We start from the raw sequence: 15719 nt of genomic DNA on the forward strand, positions 1-15719 counted from the left end.
CTTGCACCTCCACACATCCCTCTCTATCTACATTATCACTTTCCCATCTCACTATCCACCCCTCACACTCACCCTCATCTTAATCAATCATGCCAACTAATAGCACACAATGGTAAGCACGGGTGTAATGTTCATGTAAAGTTTCTGTTAATGTAGTGTCAAACATTTCAACACTTTGCGTTTTTGGACAGATCAGTGTGCACCTTTGGAGTGGCTTATTGAGTTGCAGTGGAGAGAGAGACATAACAATACACCCACCCCCACACTCCCGACCCCCCACGCCCCGCCCCGCCCCCTCCCCCCCGCCCTAACGGTAATGAGTGTGAAAGGAATGGCTTGGACATTGTAGGGTTGCTTTATATGTTGGTGTGGAGTGGTGCATGCGCCAGGGGGTACAGCGTCAAGTGAAGTAAATCTGGCCATGGTGAGGCCATCCCTGGCATCCTGGGCAGCAATGCGCTCGGGTGCTGATGCCCTGTGCAGCATCAGGTGATTGCATAGAAGGTTGGTGTTGTTGCTGGTGCTGCTGGTGTGGGGGACTGAGGACCAAGGTGACAGAGTGTAAATGGTTCCCATCTTGATGGAGTAGATACCAGTTGAAGGTGAGATGACAGCAGCACTTTGTCAGAGGTGAGAGAGGTTGCTGCAATGAGGTGAGCCTGGCTGGAGAGTTTGCTACAAAAACTTGCAGCCAGCATAAAGCACAATCTGTCTTCCAAGGGGATAAGCCAAAGAGTCTCTGGGTTTGGAAAGTGTGCAGGCATAAATAGTGAGGTTTTATACAAGTTTTAATGCTGTCACCTATCATTTGCTTCAATGGCCATTCAACCTCCGCCTCAGGAGCAGCATGAAATCCATGAGCAACCTGGTAAAGTTAAAAGGTGAGTAAAATATCACTGTTAAGGGCTTCTAAACAAGCCAATAATTGGCTCAATTATCTTCCCCGCACTGTGTATCAGGACCGCCCAGCACCGACAGAGCTGACATTTGGGAGAGACGCATTACGGCGGCCTGAAAGCTGGGTCCAGACCCGCTGTCGAAAAACATTTTTTCCCCACCCGACCCACCACCAAAGCGTCCTTTGACCCTCCGAAAAATTCCTCCCTCTGTTCCAGCAGGAGAGTACGTTGAGTGAAAGATTTTAAGCAAAAGCCTAATGACAGGATATGCAAAATGTGAAGCCTAGTGCAGACATATGAACAAAAATAATAGTATGCTCCTGTAGGGATATTTAATCAATATTAAAACTGAGTCAAGGCAAAAATGGCAACAAAGCTCCTCAGGCTAGAATGAGACAGTTCAGAAATTGAAAATTATTTGATAACATTTTTTTTTCTTATCGGGGAGCTACAGCAATAATACACTGCATGAAAAACAGAAAGAATTGAAGACTAGTCTGTGACATCCCATTAAGATGTATCCAAGGACCACGTTGGAGGAAGCCAATGAATGAGGAGGAAAATAAATATTTTTTTTCAGCAAAATAACCATTGGAAAGCTTTGTGATGACATAATTCAGTAATGTTATTCTAACTTACTTGACATTCAGGAAAGCTAATCGAAAAGGCAACTTAAGGGTTAAACAGTTTGACTGATGACACACTGCAATGCTTGAGCCTAGGCAGACCTCAAATATTGACTGGAATGTTTTAAAGTAAATAAAGGAATTATCACAATCCTGCTGGGTTGATTTATAAAATACAGTTGTTGTGCAAATAGTTCGTGTAAGATCGTTCCCTTCAAATAATCTTCAGAACTTTGGGCTACACATCAGCCAAGTTTGGTTCTGAAGGGTGTGGAGTGTAGACAATAAGAGATTTTTAAGTGCACTGTACCACTACAGCTTGTCCCACATTCTTCCATCTCCCTCCTCCTTCCACCTACTTCATAGAATTATAGGGCACAGATGGAGGCCATTTGTCCCAGCTCTTTGAAGGAGCTTCCCAATGTCTCCATTTACACGTGGGAAAATTTCTGTTTCTGGCTTTGTGACACGAGCTTTACAACTAACTATCGAAATAAGAATTGTTAAGTTTAGCAACTATTGACAGCAAAGGGGCCCCGAGTGCAGCAGTAGGTTAGACCATTATCCTTCTGAATGTATCACCTGGGTTCAAATTCAGCCCAGAAATATAAAACAAAAGTAATTAATCAAACTCACTTAACAATGATGTGACATATAACACTATCCTGCCATCTCTGGAACCTGGGATGAAATTTCAGTCCAGAATACAGGGTAAAATGTCATCTGGCAAACCGTGAGGGTACGAAACATCCATTCATGATTGTTAGTTTCTACTACAGTAGGTTTAATATTTCAGGGTCGATGGAGGGAATAGCTGTACATCATTTTTCCAATGTGCATTTTGTAGTGAAGTTAAGTAAAGTTTTCAAACTCATGTACAAAGTATGACAATTATGGATGGCTTGTAAATTAAATTAAGTTTGGGCAATCTGGATCTGGTCCCAGTGGAAAGTTCAAAGCACAAGATTATTCATAATTCAGAACTAATTTGTCAATCTCACTCAGTGGCCGTAAAGGTTAGGCAAAACAACAAATGGAAATGTCATGCTTGTCCAATACTGATGCATTTCTGAGGTTGAGGGCTGAAGCTCATTAATATAGCACTGCTTAGTACATCTGACTTGTTCAAAACCTGAATTGTCAATGTTTGATGCAATCGCTGGTTGCAGACTGAAAGCATGTGTTTGTTCCATTCCCCAGCACAGACAACCCTTGTCTTTTAATTAACTACCCCTGAAATAAATTAATTACATTTTAAGAGCATCACAGTTCTGTACTATTAGTACAGGAAATATATATACATAAAAAATTTAAACTAAATATATTTGTTAGCTTTAGGTTATGTTTTAAGTTCCTCCCCCCTCAAAAATATCCTTTCCTCAATTCAACACCTACATCCCCAAGTACAGTCACAGAGAGCTCCAGCCAAATTCCCCAACCGCTGCCTCTCTCAGAATGCTGAGTACAGAGTGAAATTACAGATCTTCATAATGTTTCAAAGGAACGTCAGAGTGAAAAAATATTGCACAGAACTAATTTTTGGGGCGGCAGGGGAATAAGATTGAGAAGTGGAGATAAAAGTCTTGACATTTCACTGTAGGGATGTTAGTATATGAATGCTGAACATGTTAAAGTACCCCTACTTAAAAAAAAGAGGCAGACAAAAAGCAGGAAACTATAGACCAGTTAGCCTAACATCTGTCGTTTGGAAAATGCTGGAGTCCATTATTAAGGAAGCGATTTCGGGATATTTGGAAAAGCATGAATCAATCAAGCAGAGTCAGCATGGTTTTATCAAAGGGAAATCACGTTTGACAAATTTGCTGGAGTTCTTTGAGGATGTAACGAGCAGGGTGGATAAGGGAGAATTTGGATTTCCAGAAGGCATTCGATAAGGTGCTACATAAAAAGCATGAGATAAAAGTTCATGGGGTATAGGATAATATATTAGCATAGATAGAGGACTGGCTAACTAACAGAAAGTAGGGATAAATGTGTCATTTTTCGGTTGACAAACAGTAACTAGTGAGGTGCCGCAGGGTCCTCAATTATTTACAATCTATTAATGACTTAGAAGAAGGGACCGAATGTAATGTAGCTGATGATATAAAGATGGGTGGGAAAGCGAGTTGTGAGGACACAAAAAATCTGCAAAGGGGTATAGACAGGCTAAGTGAGTGGGCAAAAATTTGGCAGATGGAGTATAATGTGGGAAAATGTGAGGTTAGCCACTTTGGCAGAAAAAATAGAAAAGCAAATTATAATTTAAATGGAGAAAAATTGCAAAGTGCTGCAGTACAGAGGGACCTGGGGGTCCTTGTGCATGAAACACAAAAAGTGAGTATGCAGGTACAGCATTAATCAGGAAGGCAAATGGAATGTTGGCCTTTATTGCAAGGGGGATAGAGTATAAAAGCAGAGAAGTCCTGCTACAACTGTACAGGGTATCGGTGAGACCACACCTAGAGTACTGCATACAGTTTTGGTCTCTGTATTTAAGGAAGGATACGCTTGCATTGAATATTCAGAGAATATTCACTAGGTTGATTCTGGAGATGAGGGGGCTGACTTATGAAGATAGGTTTAGTAGGTTGGGCCTATACTCACTGGAGTTCAGAAGAATGAGAGGTGATCTTATCGAAACATATAAGACAATGAGGGGGCTCGACAAGGTGAATGCCGAGAGCATATTTCCACTCAGGGGAAGCTAAAACTCGGGGACATAGGGCCCAAGTTTCGGCCTCAGTTGCTCCTAATTTTTTGGAGCAACTGGCGTAGAACGGAGTATCTTAGAAATTCAAATTCTCGGCATTTAGTTTGCTCCTGTTCTAGTCAGTTAGAACAGTTTCACTTTGGAACAGAATTTTTTTTTCCAAAGGGGGCGTGTCCGGCCACTTACACCTGTTTTCAAAGTTTTGGCAGTGAAAACTTACTCCAAACTAACTTAGAATGGAGTAAGTGAAGATTTTTGTACGCTCGAAAAAACCTTGTCTACACTTTAGAAAATCAGTCGTAGGTTACAAATCAGGCGTAGGGAATGGGGGGGGGGGGTTTAAAGGGAAGTTTACAAACATTAAACACTTCAGTTTTACAAATAAAGAGCCATCATCAATAATAAATGATAAAAACATCTATAAAGCAACCAATAAATCAAAAAAAATTAATAAGAAATAATTTTTTTTAAACAAAATAAATAAATGAAACATTTTCTACTTACCAACTGCAGCACCGGGAGCCCTCCAGCAGCATGCTGGGATTGCCACCCCAGTGTGTCTCTGTCAGTGTCTCTATCTCTCTGTCTGTCTGTGTGTGTCTCTCACTCTCTGTCTGTCAGTGTCTGTGTTTCTGACAGCGAGGGGAGGGGTAGGAGGGGGGTAGAGGGAGAGAGGGGGGGCGAGGGATGGGGGAGGGGGGGGAAGAGAAGGGGGGAGGAGAAGGGGAAAGGGGGGATGAGAGGAGAAGGGGAAGGAGAAGGGGGGGAAGGAAAGGAGAGGGGGGAGAAAGGAGAAGGGGGGCAAGGAGAAGGGGGTGGGGGGAAAGGAGAAGGGGGTGGGGGGAAAGGAGAAGGGGGTGGGGGTAAAGGAGAAGGGGGTGGGGGTAAAGGAGAAGGGGGTGGGGGTAAAGGAGAAGGGGGTGGGGGGAAAGGAGAAGGGGGTGGGCGGAAAGGAGAAGGGGGTGGGCGGAAAGGAGAAGGGGGTGGGGGGAAAGGAGAAGGGGGTGGGGGGAAAGGAGAAGGGGTGGGGGGAAAGGAGAAGGGGTGGGGGGAAAGGAGAAGGGGGTGGGGGGAAAGGAGAAGGGGGTGGGGGGAAAGGAGAAGGGGGTGGGGGGAAAGGAGAAGGGGGTGGGGGGAAAGGAGAAGGGGGTGGGGGGAAAGGAGAAGGGGGTGGGGGGAAAGGAGAAGGGGGTGGGGGGAAAGGAGAAGGGGGTGGGGGGAAAGGAGAAGGGGGTGGGGGGGAAGGAGAAGGGGGTGGGGGGGAAGGAGAAGGGGGTGGGGGGGAAGGAGAAGGGGGTGGGGGGAAGGAGAAGGGGGTGGGGGGGAAGGAGAAGGGGGTGGGGGGGAAGGAGAAGGGGGTGGGGGGGAAGGAGAAGGGGGTGGGGGGAAGGAGAAGGGGGAGGGGGGAAGGAGAAGGGGGAGGGAGGCTGAACGGGCCGGGCCCGGCCGGGCTCAAGACTTCGGGCAGGGCCCGTCCCCAGCACCAGATTTACAGGTAGGTGGCATTGGGTCGGGTCGGATCCGGGGTCCGGGGTCGGGAGCGCGAGTCGGGTCAGTTCGGGGGGGTGGAGTGAGGTCGGGTCCGGGGGGGGGGGGGGGGCGGTCGGGAGCACGGGTCAGGTCGGGGGGAGGGAGGAGAGGAGGTCGGTCGGGTTGGTTTGGGTAGGGAGGGAGCACGGGTCGGGTCAGGTCGGTTTGTGTCGGGGGCGGGGGGAGGGAGGTCAGGTTGGGTCCGGGTGGGGGGTCGGGAGTGCGGGTCGGGTCTGGAGGGTGGTGGGAGGGAGGTCGGTTCGGTTCGGGTCGGGGGGAGGGAGAGCGCGGGTCGGGTCCAGTCCAGGGGGTCGGGTCCGGGGGCGGGGAGGGGAGCGGGAGTCGAGTCGGGTCGGGTCGGGAGGAAGCAGGAGCTGGGCGTGGGAGGCAGCCTTATGCACGCAGACCCAGTGAGGCCATTCGGCCAGGGCTAGGGACTGCATGCTTCGGGCCCCTCCCACACAGTTTTAGGCGCCTGGAGCTACTGCACATGCGCGCCCACTGTAGCGCGCATGTGCAAAGGTCCCGGCACTGTTTTCAGCGCAGGGACCTAGCTCCGCCCCCTACAGCTCGTGCTCCAGAGGACCAGCAGGGAGCCAGAGAATCTGTAAGTTTTTTTTAGGCGCACTTTGTGGCGCGAAAAACGGGTGTCCAGGTCGGGGCTGCGCCGTTCTAGGCGCGGCCCGAAACTTGGGCCCTTTGTCTCAGAATTAGGAGCTGTCCATTTAAAACTGAGATTAGTAGGAATTTCTTCTCTCAGAGGGTTGTAAATCTGTGGAATTCTCTGCGCCAGAGAGCTGTGGAGGCTGGGTCATATTTAAGGCAGAGATAGACAGATTTTTGAGCGATAAGAGAATAAAGGGTTATGGGGAGCGGGCAGGGAAGTGGAGCTGAGTCCATGATCAGATCAGCCATGATATTAAATGGCGGAGCAGACTCAAGGGGGCCCAATGGCCGACTTCCGCTCCTATTTCTTATGTTCTTATATTCTTATGTTCCTCCTGTCCTCCTTCATTGCATTCAAAATCTCAGTGAAGAGCAACAATCTGAAGTATTCAGTTAATTAATCTGATGTTAAGCTTTTTCTCTGAAAGAACAGATGACCTGAGTCACCATGATGATGACGACATGCGAATTTTGCTTCCAGACTTTCTCCCAGAAGATTCAAAATTAAATCATTTTAACTCAGCAGAGGCTTAAGGCAGAACAACAAACTGTACTCCTCACATAAATTAATGGCACGTTTAAAATGACTTAGCAAAGCCTTTATATTTTAGGTGATAAGAGCTTTATAGTTTGCATACTTTTGGGTAACCACAGTGAAGATTTATTTATAAACCAGGACTATGAATGCTAAAAGAGAAATAAAGCATGTCCGACCAGTTACAGAAAGTCAATTTACGTGGTGCTCCAGTACAGCTGTTTACTGGACTGTTACTGGCACTCTACAGTAAAACCGAGATGTTTCATGCTTTGATGCCTCAATTGGACTTGAGACTTGATTAGCAGAATGTTGTCTTTCATTTCCATTACATTTTCAATGCCATGTAGAAGCACTACAAAGGAACAACATCAGAATGCAGCTTAAAACCAGAGCAAGTGTTACAAGGAGTAAGTGTAGTTTGTTGTCAAAACCAAGAATGAACCTATCACTCCATCGGGGCTTTCAGATTTAAAGAGGAGAAATAAATTTAACAATATATTCTGATTTTCCAAGGAGATACACTGTGCAAAATAGGTTTTTAACACAGTTGTAAAATATTTCTGGATGAGCAGCAGGAGATACATTTAGTCTGCACTGAGACACTGGTGTCTGTCGCTCAAAACATGCTGAGCTTTATAAGGCCAAATCCCATTTATTGTTTTATTTATGTTTTAGTTATTCCAATGCTTTTGAATGCTTCTTGACTGTACTGTCTTCCTTCAGATGAGAGGATGGGAGATACCAAGCCTTGAATTTCTCTACCATCCATGTGGCAGCAGACTTCGGAGAGAATGGGGTTGATATTAACCCCCTCCCCCCAATGATGGATGGGAAAGGGTCAGTGCCGGTGGGGGTTAAAAATTTAAAATCAGGTAATGCTTCCCCATCCTCCGCTTATGCGCCTGCCACCATTTTTACGGCAGTTGGTAGTGTGGCGTGTGTGTGTGTCCCGTCTTGGAGAGGTGGCAGCACTCCTTATGGATCAGGAGATCCGAGCACCACCCCTCTAATCCCTGATCTCCGATCGGCCAACCCCTCCATCCTAACCCCAGCTCTCTGGCCTGCCCCACGATCGGTGGATTCCACCCCCATCCAAACCCCAATTTTCACCGTCCACCAGGCCCGGCCAGCAACCATCCTCCACCAGGCTCACCGACAACCACCGTCCACCCGGCCCGGCCAACAACCATCGTCCACCAGGCCCGCGAACAACCACCGTCCACCAGGCCCGGCTAACAACCATCCTCCACCAGGCCCGGCCAGCAACCATCCTCCACCAGGCCCGGCCAGTAACCATCCTCCACCAGGCTCACCAGCAACCATCCTCCACCAGGCCCGGCCAACAACCACCGTCCACCAGGCCCAGCCAGCAACCATCCTCCACCAGGCCCAGCCAGCAACCATCCTCCACCAGGCTCACCAACAACCACCGTCCACCAGGCCCGGCCAGCAACCACCGTCCACCAGGCCCGGCAAACAACCATCCTCCACCAGGCCTGGCCAACAACCACCGTCCACCAAGCCCGGCCAGCAACCATCCTCCACCAGGCCCGGACAGCAACCATCCTCCACCAGGCTCACCAACAACCACCGTCCACCAGGCCCGGCCAGCAACCATCCTCCACCAGGCCCGGACAGCAACCATCCTCCACCAGGCTCACCAACAACCACCGTCCACCAGGCCCGGCCAGCAACCACCATCCACCAGGCCCGGCCGACAACCACCGTCCACCAGGCCCGGCGAACAACCATCCTCCATCAGGCCCGGCCAACAACCATCCTCCACCAGGCCCGGCCGACAACCATCCTTTACTACACCTGGCCAACAACCATCCTTTACTACACCTGGCCAACAATCTGGCCGGTTGTCGGGCAGGAAACGGAAGAAGAAAATGATAATGAGGTCCAGTCATTAAATTCAGCAGGACCTCCGTGTCCCCGGGATTTCCAGGTTTTCCGCCCGCTGCCACCCTCTCACACAACTTCCCTGAAAATATCAGGGCCAATATGTTCTTTGAAGGGCAATGCAAGTCATGCTGTCGGCTTTCTGTCCTCTCCCTCTGTCTGATGACCTAAAGTGAAATGCTTTGCTCCCAAGAGGTTAACATTTGCCATTCTAGCTTAAATCAGTCAATGTTTATAGAGTCAGGGTTCGGTGCTCTTTCACTTTTTGCCATTCATTGTACCATATGACCATGTGCAATCATTATAACAATGGGTTAGAACTCCCATTTGCCTTTGATAATCTTGACACGTGCACCAATATCCTAAACGCAGGCAGTGGAAAGAGCGTGTGGCAAACCTGTCCTACCCACCCGTTCCGTCAATGACTATCCCACCTGTGACAGTGATTCTCGTATTGGACTGTTCAGCCACCTAAGCACTCATTTTTAGAGTGGAAGCAAGTCTTCCTCGATTCCGAGGAACTGCCTATAATGAAGATGAGTTAATGTTTGTACAGTCTCTTTCCTGGGAAGAGTGCAACCAATTCTTTATCATTTTAGTCTACTTATCCATACTGAAAGAGGCATTTCACAGCCAGATTCCCAGTGTCTGAGAGGTATAAGGAATAGCTGGATAAGCTAGGGCTGTGCAGCTTGAAAAAGACAGAGCACAATGAAGTATAAAGTTGAGGAGTTTTTTTTTAAAAAGCAAAAGAAGTATTCAGAGACTGAAGATGTGTATTTTACTGAGGAAGAACTAAGGAACATGAATGATGCTTGTATTTCAGCAAGTGATAAGCATCACTAATCGATGTACTGTTTTCTGAGCTATGACTTATTCATAGCTGTTGTAGGCATTAGGCACCTGCTGAATATATCTATATGCATATATGTTTAAAATGGCCACATATAATAAAATGGCTGCCCAAGCATGATGGGAACTCAGTTAGTCAAGCAATGAACTGTTGACTGAGGCTGACCAAGCAATGACCCTGTGAGGCCCACTACCGGGAATGCCTTGGATCATCCACTTGAGACAAGATAACTATAACGAACCATTATAGTACCTGGTATGAAATGTCCTTAATCAATGACTTCACACAGCCGAGCCCCGAGGAACAGAGATAAGGGGGGAACCTGCCTCACATAACAAGGTCATTAATCAGCCTGAGCTGACAAGAACCGAACATACAGCCCCCTGAGGTATCAGGGGAATTCTATTGGGTTAAAGAAACGTATATGTAATCTATAATCGTTATGATTGGATTGTGTCCAGCCGAAGTGGGCTGAGTAACTGTTATGAACTATTGTAAAACATATAAATATCGATGAATTGCTTTGTTCGGTGGAATGGAGTGCCTGGAGTTGGACCAGAGGCTCTCTCCCCGCCAGCGTAATAAAAGCCGTTTTGGCGTTGGAACCGACCCAGAGTGTCGAGTGATTCTTGCAGGAAAACATTCGCGCTAACAATAGCCAAATAATCATTTGGCCACTGCCAGCTTGCTGCAATGTACCGAACTCCAAACAGGATTGGGTACAGTCAGAAGAATCCAAATCCCAATTTTAGATTTAGATTAGAAAGCCACTTTGGGTTATCCAAAGCCAAACATGGGATTGGGATACTGATTCTTTCACATGATGATTCCATTTCTCCATGAGGAGAAACTTCTTCACCCAGAGAGTGGTGAACCTGTGGAATTCTCTACCACAGAAAGTAGTTGAGGCCAATTCACTAAATATATTCAAAAGGGAGTTAGATGAAGTCCTTACTACTTGGGGGATCAAGGGGTATGGCGAGAAAGCAGGAAGGGGGTACTGAAGTTTCATGTTCAGCCATGAACTCATTGAATGACGGTGCAGGCTAGAAGGGCTGAATCGCCTACTCCTGCACCTATTTTCTATGTTTCTATGTTTCTATGTTTACTGCAGTCTCATCTTGGAGCCATATTCAAAATCTTGAAGTTACACTTTCCTGAGCTGCCTCATATAGATGTGTCATCTGAAGTTCAAACTGATTCAAACTTGGCAGATTCAGAATTGTTTGAAAACAGCTAAAATTGCCTGATTCAGATAAAATTTCAGAAGTAAACCAATTTTTCCAGGCTATTTTAGTACCTGCTGAGTCTATTCCAAACACCAACCAACCACCCACTGACAAAAGTGCACAGAAACCCTACCCTCTGTCAACTGCAAGGAAGCAGACACTCATTGATGTCTGTGAATAGGATAACATCTGCAGATGCATCAAAGTCATCAGAACAATCCAGGTGGTGGAAGGTTGGCAGCATTTTTAGATGAATGTGTTTCTGTGGAGCTCAATTTTTTCATTGATCATTAGCAATGTTCTAATCTTACCTTGCAAGCACATAGCAATTGCAAAGTCCATGGCCCAGCTCACCAAGGCCATCAACAATCCCAGCAGAATCAGGAAAATCCAGTCTTCCCCCACTTTCGAGATGAGGAATGTCTGACATCGCACACTGCATACTGCAGACAAAAGAAATTGAAATTATTATAGAACACAGTAGATTATCAATGAGACAATTTGCAACTACTGATTTAATAGGTGACCTGCCAACCAAGTAACAAATAATAAAGTCTTTATCTGCATCAGTAGAGAACAGCTTCATTAGCTTCCATATTTTTTTTTCAATCCTATTACAGACTGTGAGTGCAAAATTCCCTCATTTGCATAGTCATTATTTAATAGGAAATTGTCGTCATTACGGCATGTCCAGCAAGACACATAGCAAATATAAATGGAGAAAGATGTCAGGAATACAAAGTTGTCAATGGGGCAGTATTCAACATAAGAAATAGGAACAGGAATAGGCCATACGGCCCCTCGAGCCTGCTCCGCCATTCAATAAGATCAAGGCTGATCTGATCATGGTCTCAGCTCCACTTCTCCGCCTGCTCCCCATAACCCCTTATCGTTTACGAAACTGTCTATTTCTGTCTTAAATTTATTCAATGTCCCAGCTTCCACAGCTCTCTGAGGCAGCGAATTCCACAGATTTACAACCCTCAGAAGAAATTTCTCCTCATTGCAGTTTAAATGGGCGGCCCCTTATTCTAAGATCATGCCCTCTAGTTCTAGTCTCCCACATCAGTGGAAACATCCTCTCTGCATCCACCTTGTCAAGCCCCCTCATAATCTTATATGTTTCGATAGATCACCTCTCATTCTTCTAAATCAAATACCAGTATGCCTTTTTATTCCAACTAAAGATTTTTTTTTTAAGAAGAATGCAGCTAATCTATAATCTGCATGAGCATAGTTTCCAGACCAGACGATCTGCCTGTTCTAGGAACTAAACCTGCTGAAAACTCTGAGTTGATAATATGCTTTAAACATCCAGAAAGTTTACATTGTTCCACAGTGCTGTAGACTTCAATGACAGATTGGGAGATTGAACAAAATTAGAAGTAGATTGGTTAATTCTCTCTATGATCTCTGCTCATAATCAAATGCCCTTTTTGCAGTAAACCTTTGTCACTGGGTATATGGGGCTAGAAATTGCGGTCGGAGGCGTACCTCTTCGACTGAAAAAGGATTATGAAAGTACCTACTGTCAGCCAGGCTGCAAAAACCTGCGGTCTGAGGCCTCGAGGCGGAAAGCACGTAATGGCCCATGGATCCCAGGGACGCAGGCGATGCAGATGCGTACCTGGGATCATGTGGGCCTGGTCCTCCAATCACAAAGCAGAATTCCCTTGTAATCATTTACAAAGGGAATCTTCGAATGAGATGCAATGGAATCCCGAAATCTAATAATTATACAATTTACAGAAATGAAATTTTATTTGTAATTACCTTTATTCCACCAACCTCATTAAAAATTAAATATTTTGATAATTTTATACATTAAAACTGTAATCTAGGCCAATATTTGCATAAGTTCATTTCATGCAGTGTATGTGCATAATTTAGGATATGAAAAGGTTTAATTAATGGGTTAAATATCCCCTTACACTGATGCAAACAGGCCCTGTGCCTGGGTCTGTCGGTGGACAAATAGCCCAATACTGCATCAGCGATTGCTTTCTCGTGGCACCCGCGAATGGCCTGTCAATGTGTATGTTGACAGGCTGCAAGTTCCAGATTTCATCCATACGCAATCGCATGTGGAAATCTTGAACTTGCTGTGAATTTCAAAGGGAATTCGATGGCGTAATCTGTTCGTCATACATATCGCAATTTCAGGGCTATGGTATAATTTGCTAAACTTTGATACTAAAACTAATTTAAGTACTGGTGACTGGCACTCTCCTCATTATCCTTGGTAGGAAAATGACTCGCACATCTTGGTGGATGCCTGTTGCACAATAGCAGTTGCCATGCAGGCACAAATATAGTATAAATGAATGGTAATATCCATTTGCTAGAATCAGCAATATTAATTAAAATCTTGCTAATTTAGTCTTGAGTGTTTTTCAAACTGCTGACAAATTATATTTTTCTTTGTGGTATAAAATATATTCAGAATCCCTTCAATACAATTTGTTTGGAAATAGCCAAAGCTGGAAGATATTTATTTTTAAAATGTACTTACAGTAAATGTCACAGCATTATCTTTCTAGCTGTAAAAATGTTATGTGGTTCCCTATGAAGGGAGTTAAAGTAGAGTGTACAGCAGTGCTCTTCAATGATTCAACATGTGTCTGTGATCACTAATGTGCTGGTCCGGAACAATAGAAACCAGAGCCTCAAATGCATGTGTGGGATTTAACATTCAATGCTGCTTCTCTGCCAGCACCTGAGGTACATCTGAGGGAATTCGATGGCGTAATCTGATCGTCATACACATCGCAATTTCAGGGCTATGGTATAATTTGCTAAACTTTGATACTAAAACTAATTTAAGTACTGGTGACTGGCACTCTCCTCATTATCCTTGGTAGGAAAATGACTCGCACAAAGTAATGGTTAAGATGCCATCTTGGTGGATGCCTGTTGCACAATAGCAGTTGCCATGCAGGCACAAATATAGTATAGATTTTATATAGATTTTACTTTCGTTAGTGGCCTACAAAATGTTGCCAGGTACATTACTGATCATTTTTATTACATCACAATTATTAATTTGTTAGGAAAAATAAGGGAGAGAATGATCATGAAAATAATACTTCACACTGGAAAGCAATATCTATAACTTTTCTAAGACGTCTGATACTATGCTGGATTGATATGGTAAATGTATGTCTGTTAGAGACAGACATTGCCAGAATTTATTTCAGTGACTGCAACAGGAACCAGTGCAAAGTGTTCTTCATCACTCAGCCCAAGGTTGGATTGGAATAATGTTCTCATCTAAGTTTTCAGAACCAGACCTGCAAGAACACATCGGAGTAGAAACTGGTTATGGCCTGTTTTTGGGAGCATAACCAACTGCGCAAACCGCAACCAGGTGGCCCAAGACTCACCCAGAATTGGGCATTTGTCCTCAGTTCAATCATTTGGTTGAGCTGCCGGTGCCCGTTGTGCCTCCTGAGGCAGCTTGCCCCTTTCAAGAGGATGACTTTTGGGCCTTTTGCCTTGCTGGCAGCAGCTTTAGGCAAGTCCCAGGGAGGTGGGTGGACAACGGGAGAGCCCGTTTTAGGTGGCCGCAAAGGATGCCCCGACCCGATTTGATACAAAGCATTAATATTTACTTTCCAATTTATTAATTCCTATTAAACCATGGAAGTCAATGGGTGGTCAATTGACTAGTTAGGTATAAGTGAAAACCAGCAAAAACAGTCTTGTGATCACATTTATTTGGTGTTTTAATACAGAAAAAACATTAATCTTCATGTCAACTGATCATCGCTCTTTTCATTAACTTTGACACTGCTGAATGTATGACTAATGAATAAAATGGACAAAGAGGAATTGTACATGCTGTGCACATCATCGACCCCTGGCACAGAATTTGACAGAAAACAGTAAAAAAAACACCTACTGTGTGATAATATGCAAGGGAAGCTCCTTCCTCCATTGTCTTCAACAAATTACAAAACTAATTGATCCCCATGACATCGTTCATGGACAAAATATGCAGGATCAGAATAACAGACCTGAAGTCATAAATTAATAAATTCAGATAGAATTCATTCTCAGTTCTATTGTGAATTGGCGCCAATTTATAAAATATTCTGTAGTAATGTAATTATCAAATGCAGACAGTTAGTTATCTAATAAATGTAATGGGTAACTTGATTATTAATATATGCAGTAATGACACTGAACTACTGAATTATAAAATTTAATGACTGATTTAATAAATTATAAAATTTAGACACCTTACTGAATTATAAAATTAGGTCTGTCAAGCAATTAAAAAAATGATTCATGATTAATTTCATGACTAAAAATATTAATCCCAGTTTATCTTGGTAGCAAGGGCACAGAAAGTACTCTGGGTGGGGGACTTCAATGACCAACCCAAGACTGGCTCGGTAGCACCACTGCTGACCAAGCCCTGAAGGACATAGCTGCCAGACTGGGTCTGCGGCAAGTGGTGAGAGAAGCAACATGGGAGAAAAGCCTATTTGACCTCGTCCTCACCAATCTACCTATCATAGATGCATCTCTCCATGACAGTATTGGTAGGAGTGACCCCCGTACAGTCCTCGTGGAGACGAAGTCCCACTTTCACACTGAGGACACCTGCTATCATGTTGTGTGGCACCATCACCATGCTAAATTGGATAAATTCAGAACAGATCTAGCAGCTCAAAACTAGGCGTCCATGTGGCATCCTGTGGGCCATCAAAAGCAGAATTGTATTCCACCACAATCTGTAACCTCATGGACCAGCA

At 45.0% G+C, this 15719-nt stretch overlaps 1 protein-coding gene across 2 annotated transcripts in view; it reads right to left on the bottom strand.

Moving 5' to 3' along the window:
- LOC139265315 (chloride channel protein 2-like) overlaps positions 1–15719 on the bottom strand; it is a 684518-nt gene that overhangs the window by 338439 nt on the left and 330360 nt on the right. For both annotated transcript variants that reach the window (XM_070882282.1, XM_070882283.1), the window contains exon 3: positions 11271–11402. In XM_070882282.1, the coding sequence (XP_070738383.1) occupies positions 11271–11402 (132 nt within the window). The remainder of the gene's footprint in view (positions 1–11270; positions 11403–15719) is intronic.

The sequence above is a fragment of the Pristiophorus japonicus genome, chromosome 6 (genome assembly GCF_044704955.1).
Source record: "Pristiophorus japonicus isolate sPriJap1 chromosome 6, sPriJap1.hap1, whole genome shotgun sequence".
Classification (NCBI taxonomy): domain Eukaryota; kingdom Metazoa; phylum Chordata; class Chondrichthyes; family Pristiophoridae; genus Pristiophorus; species Pristiophorus japonicus.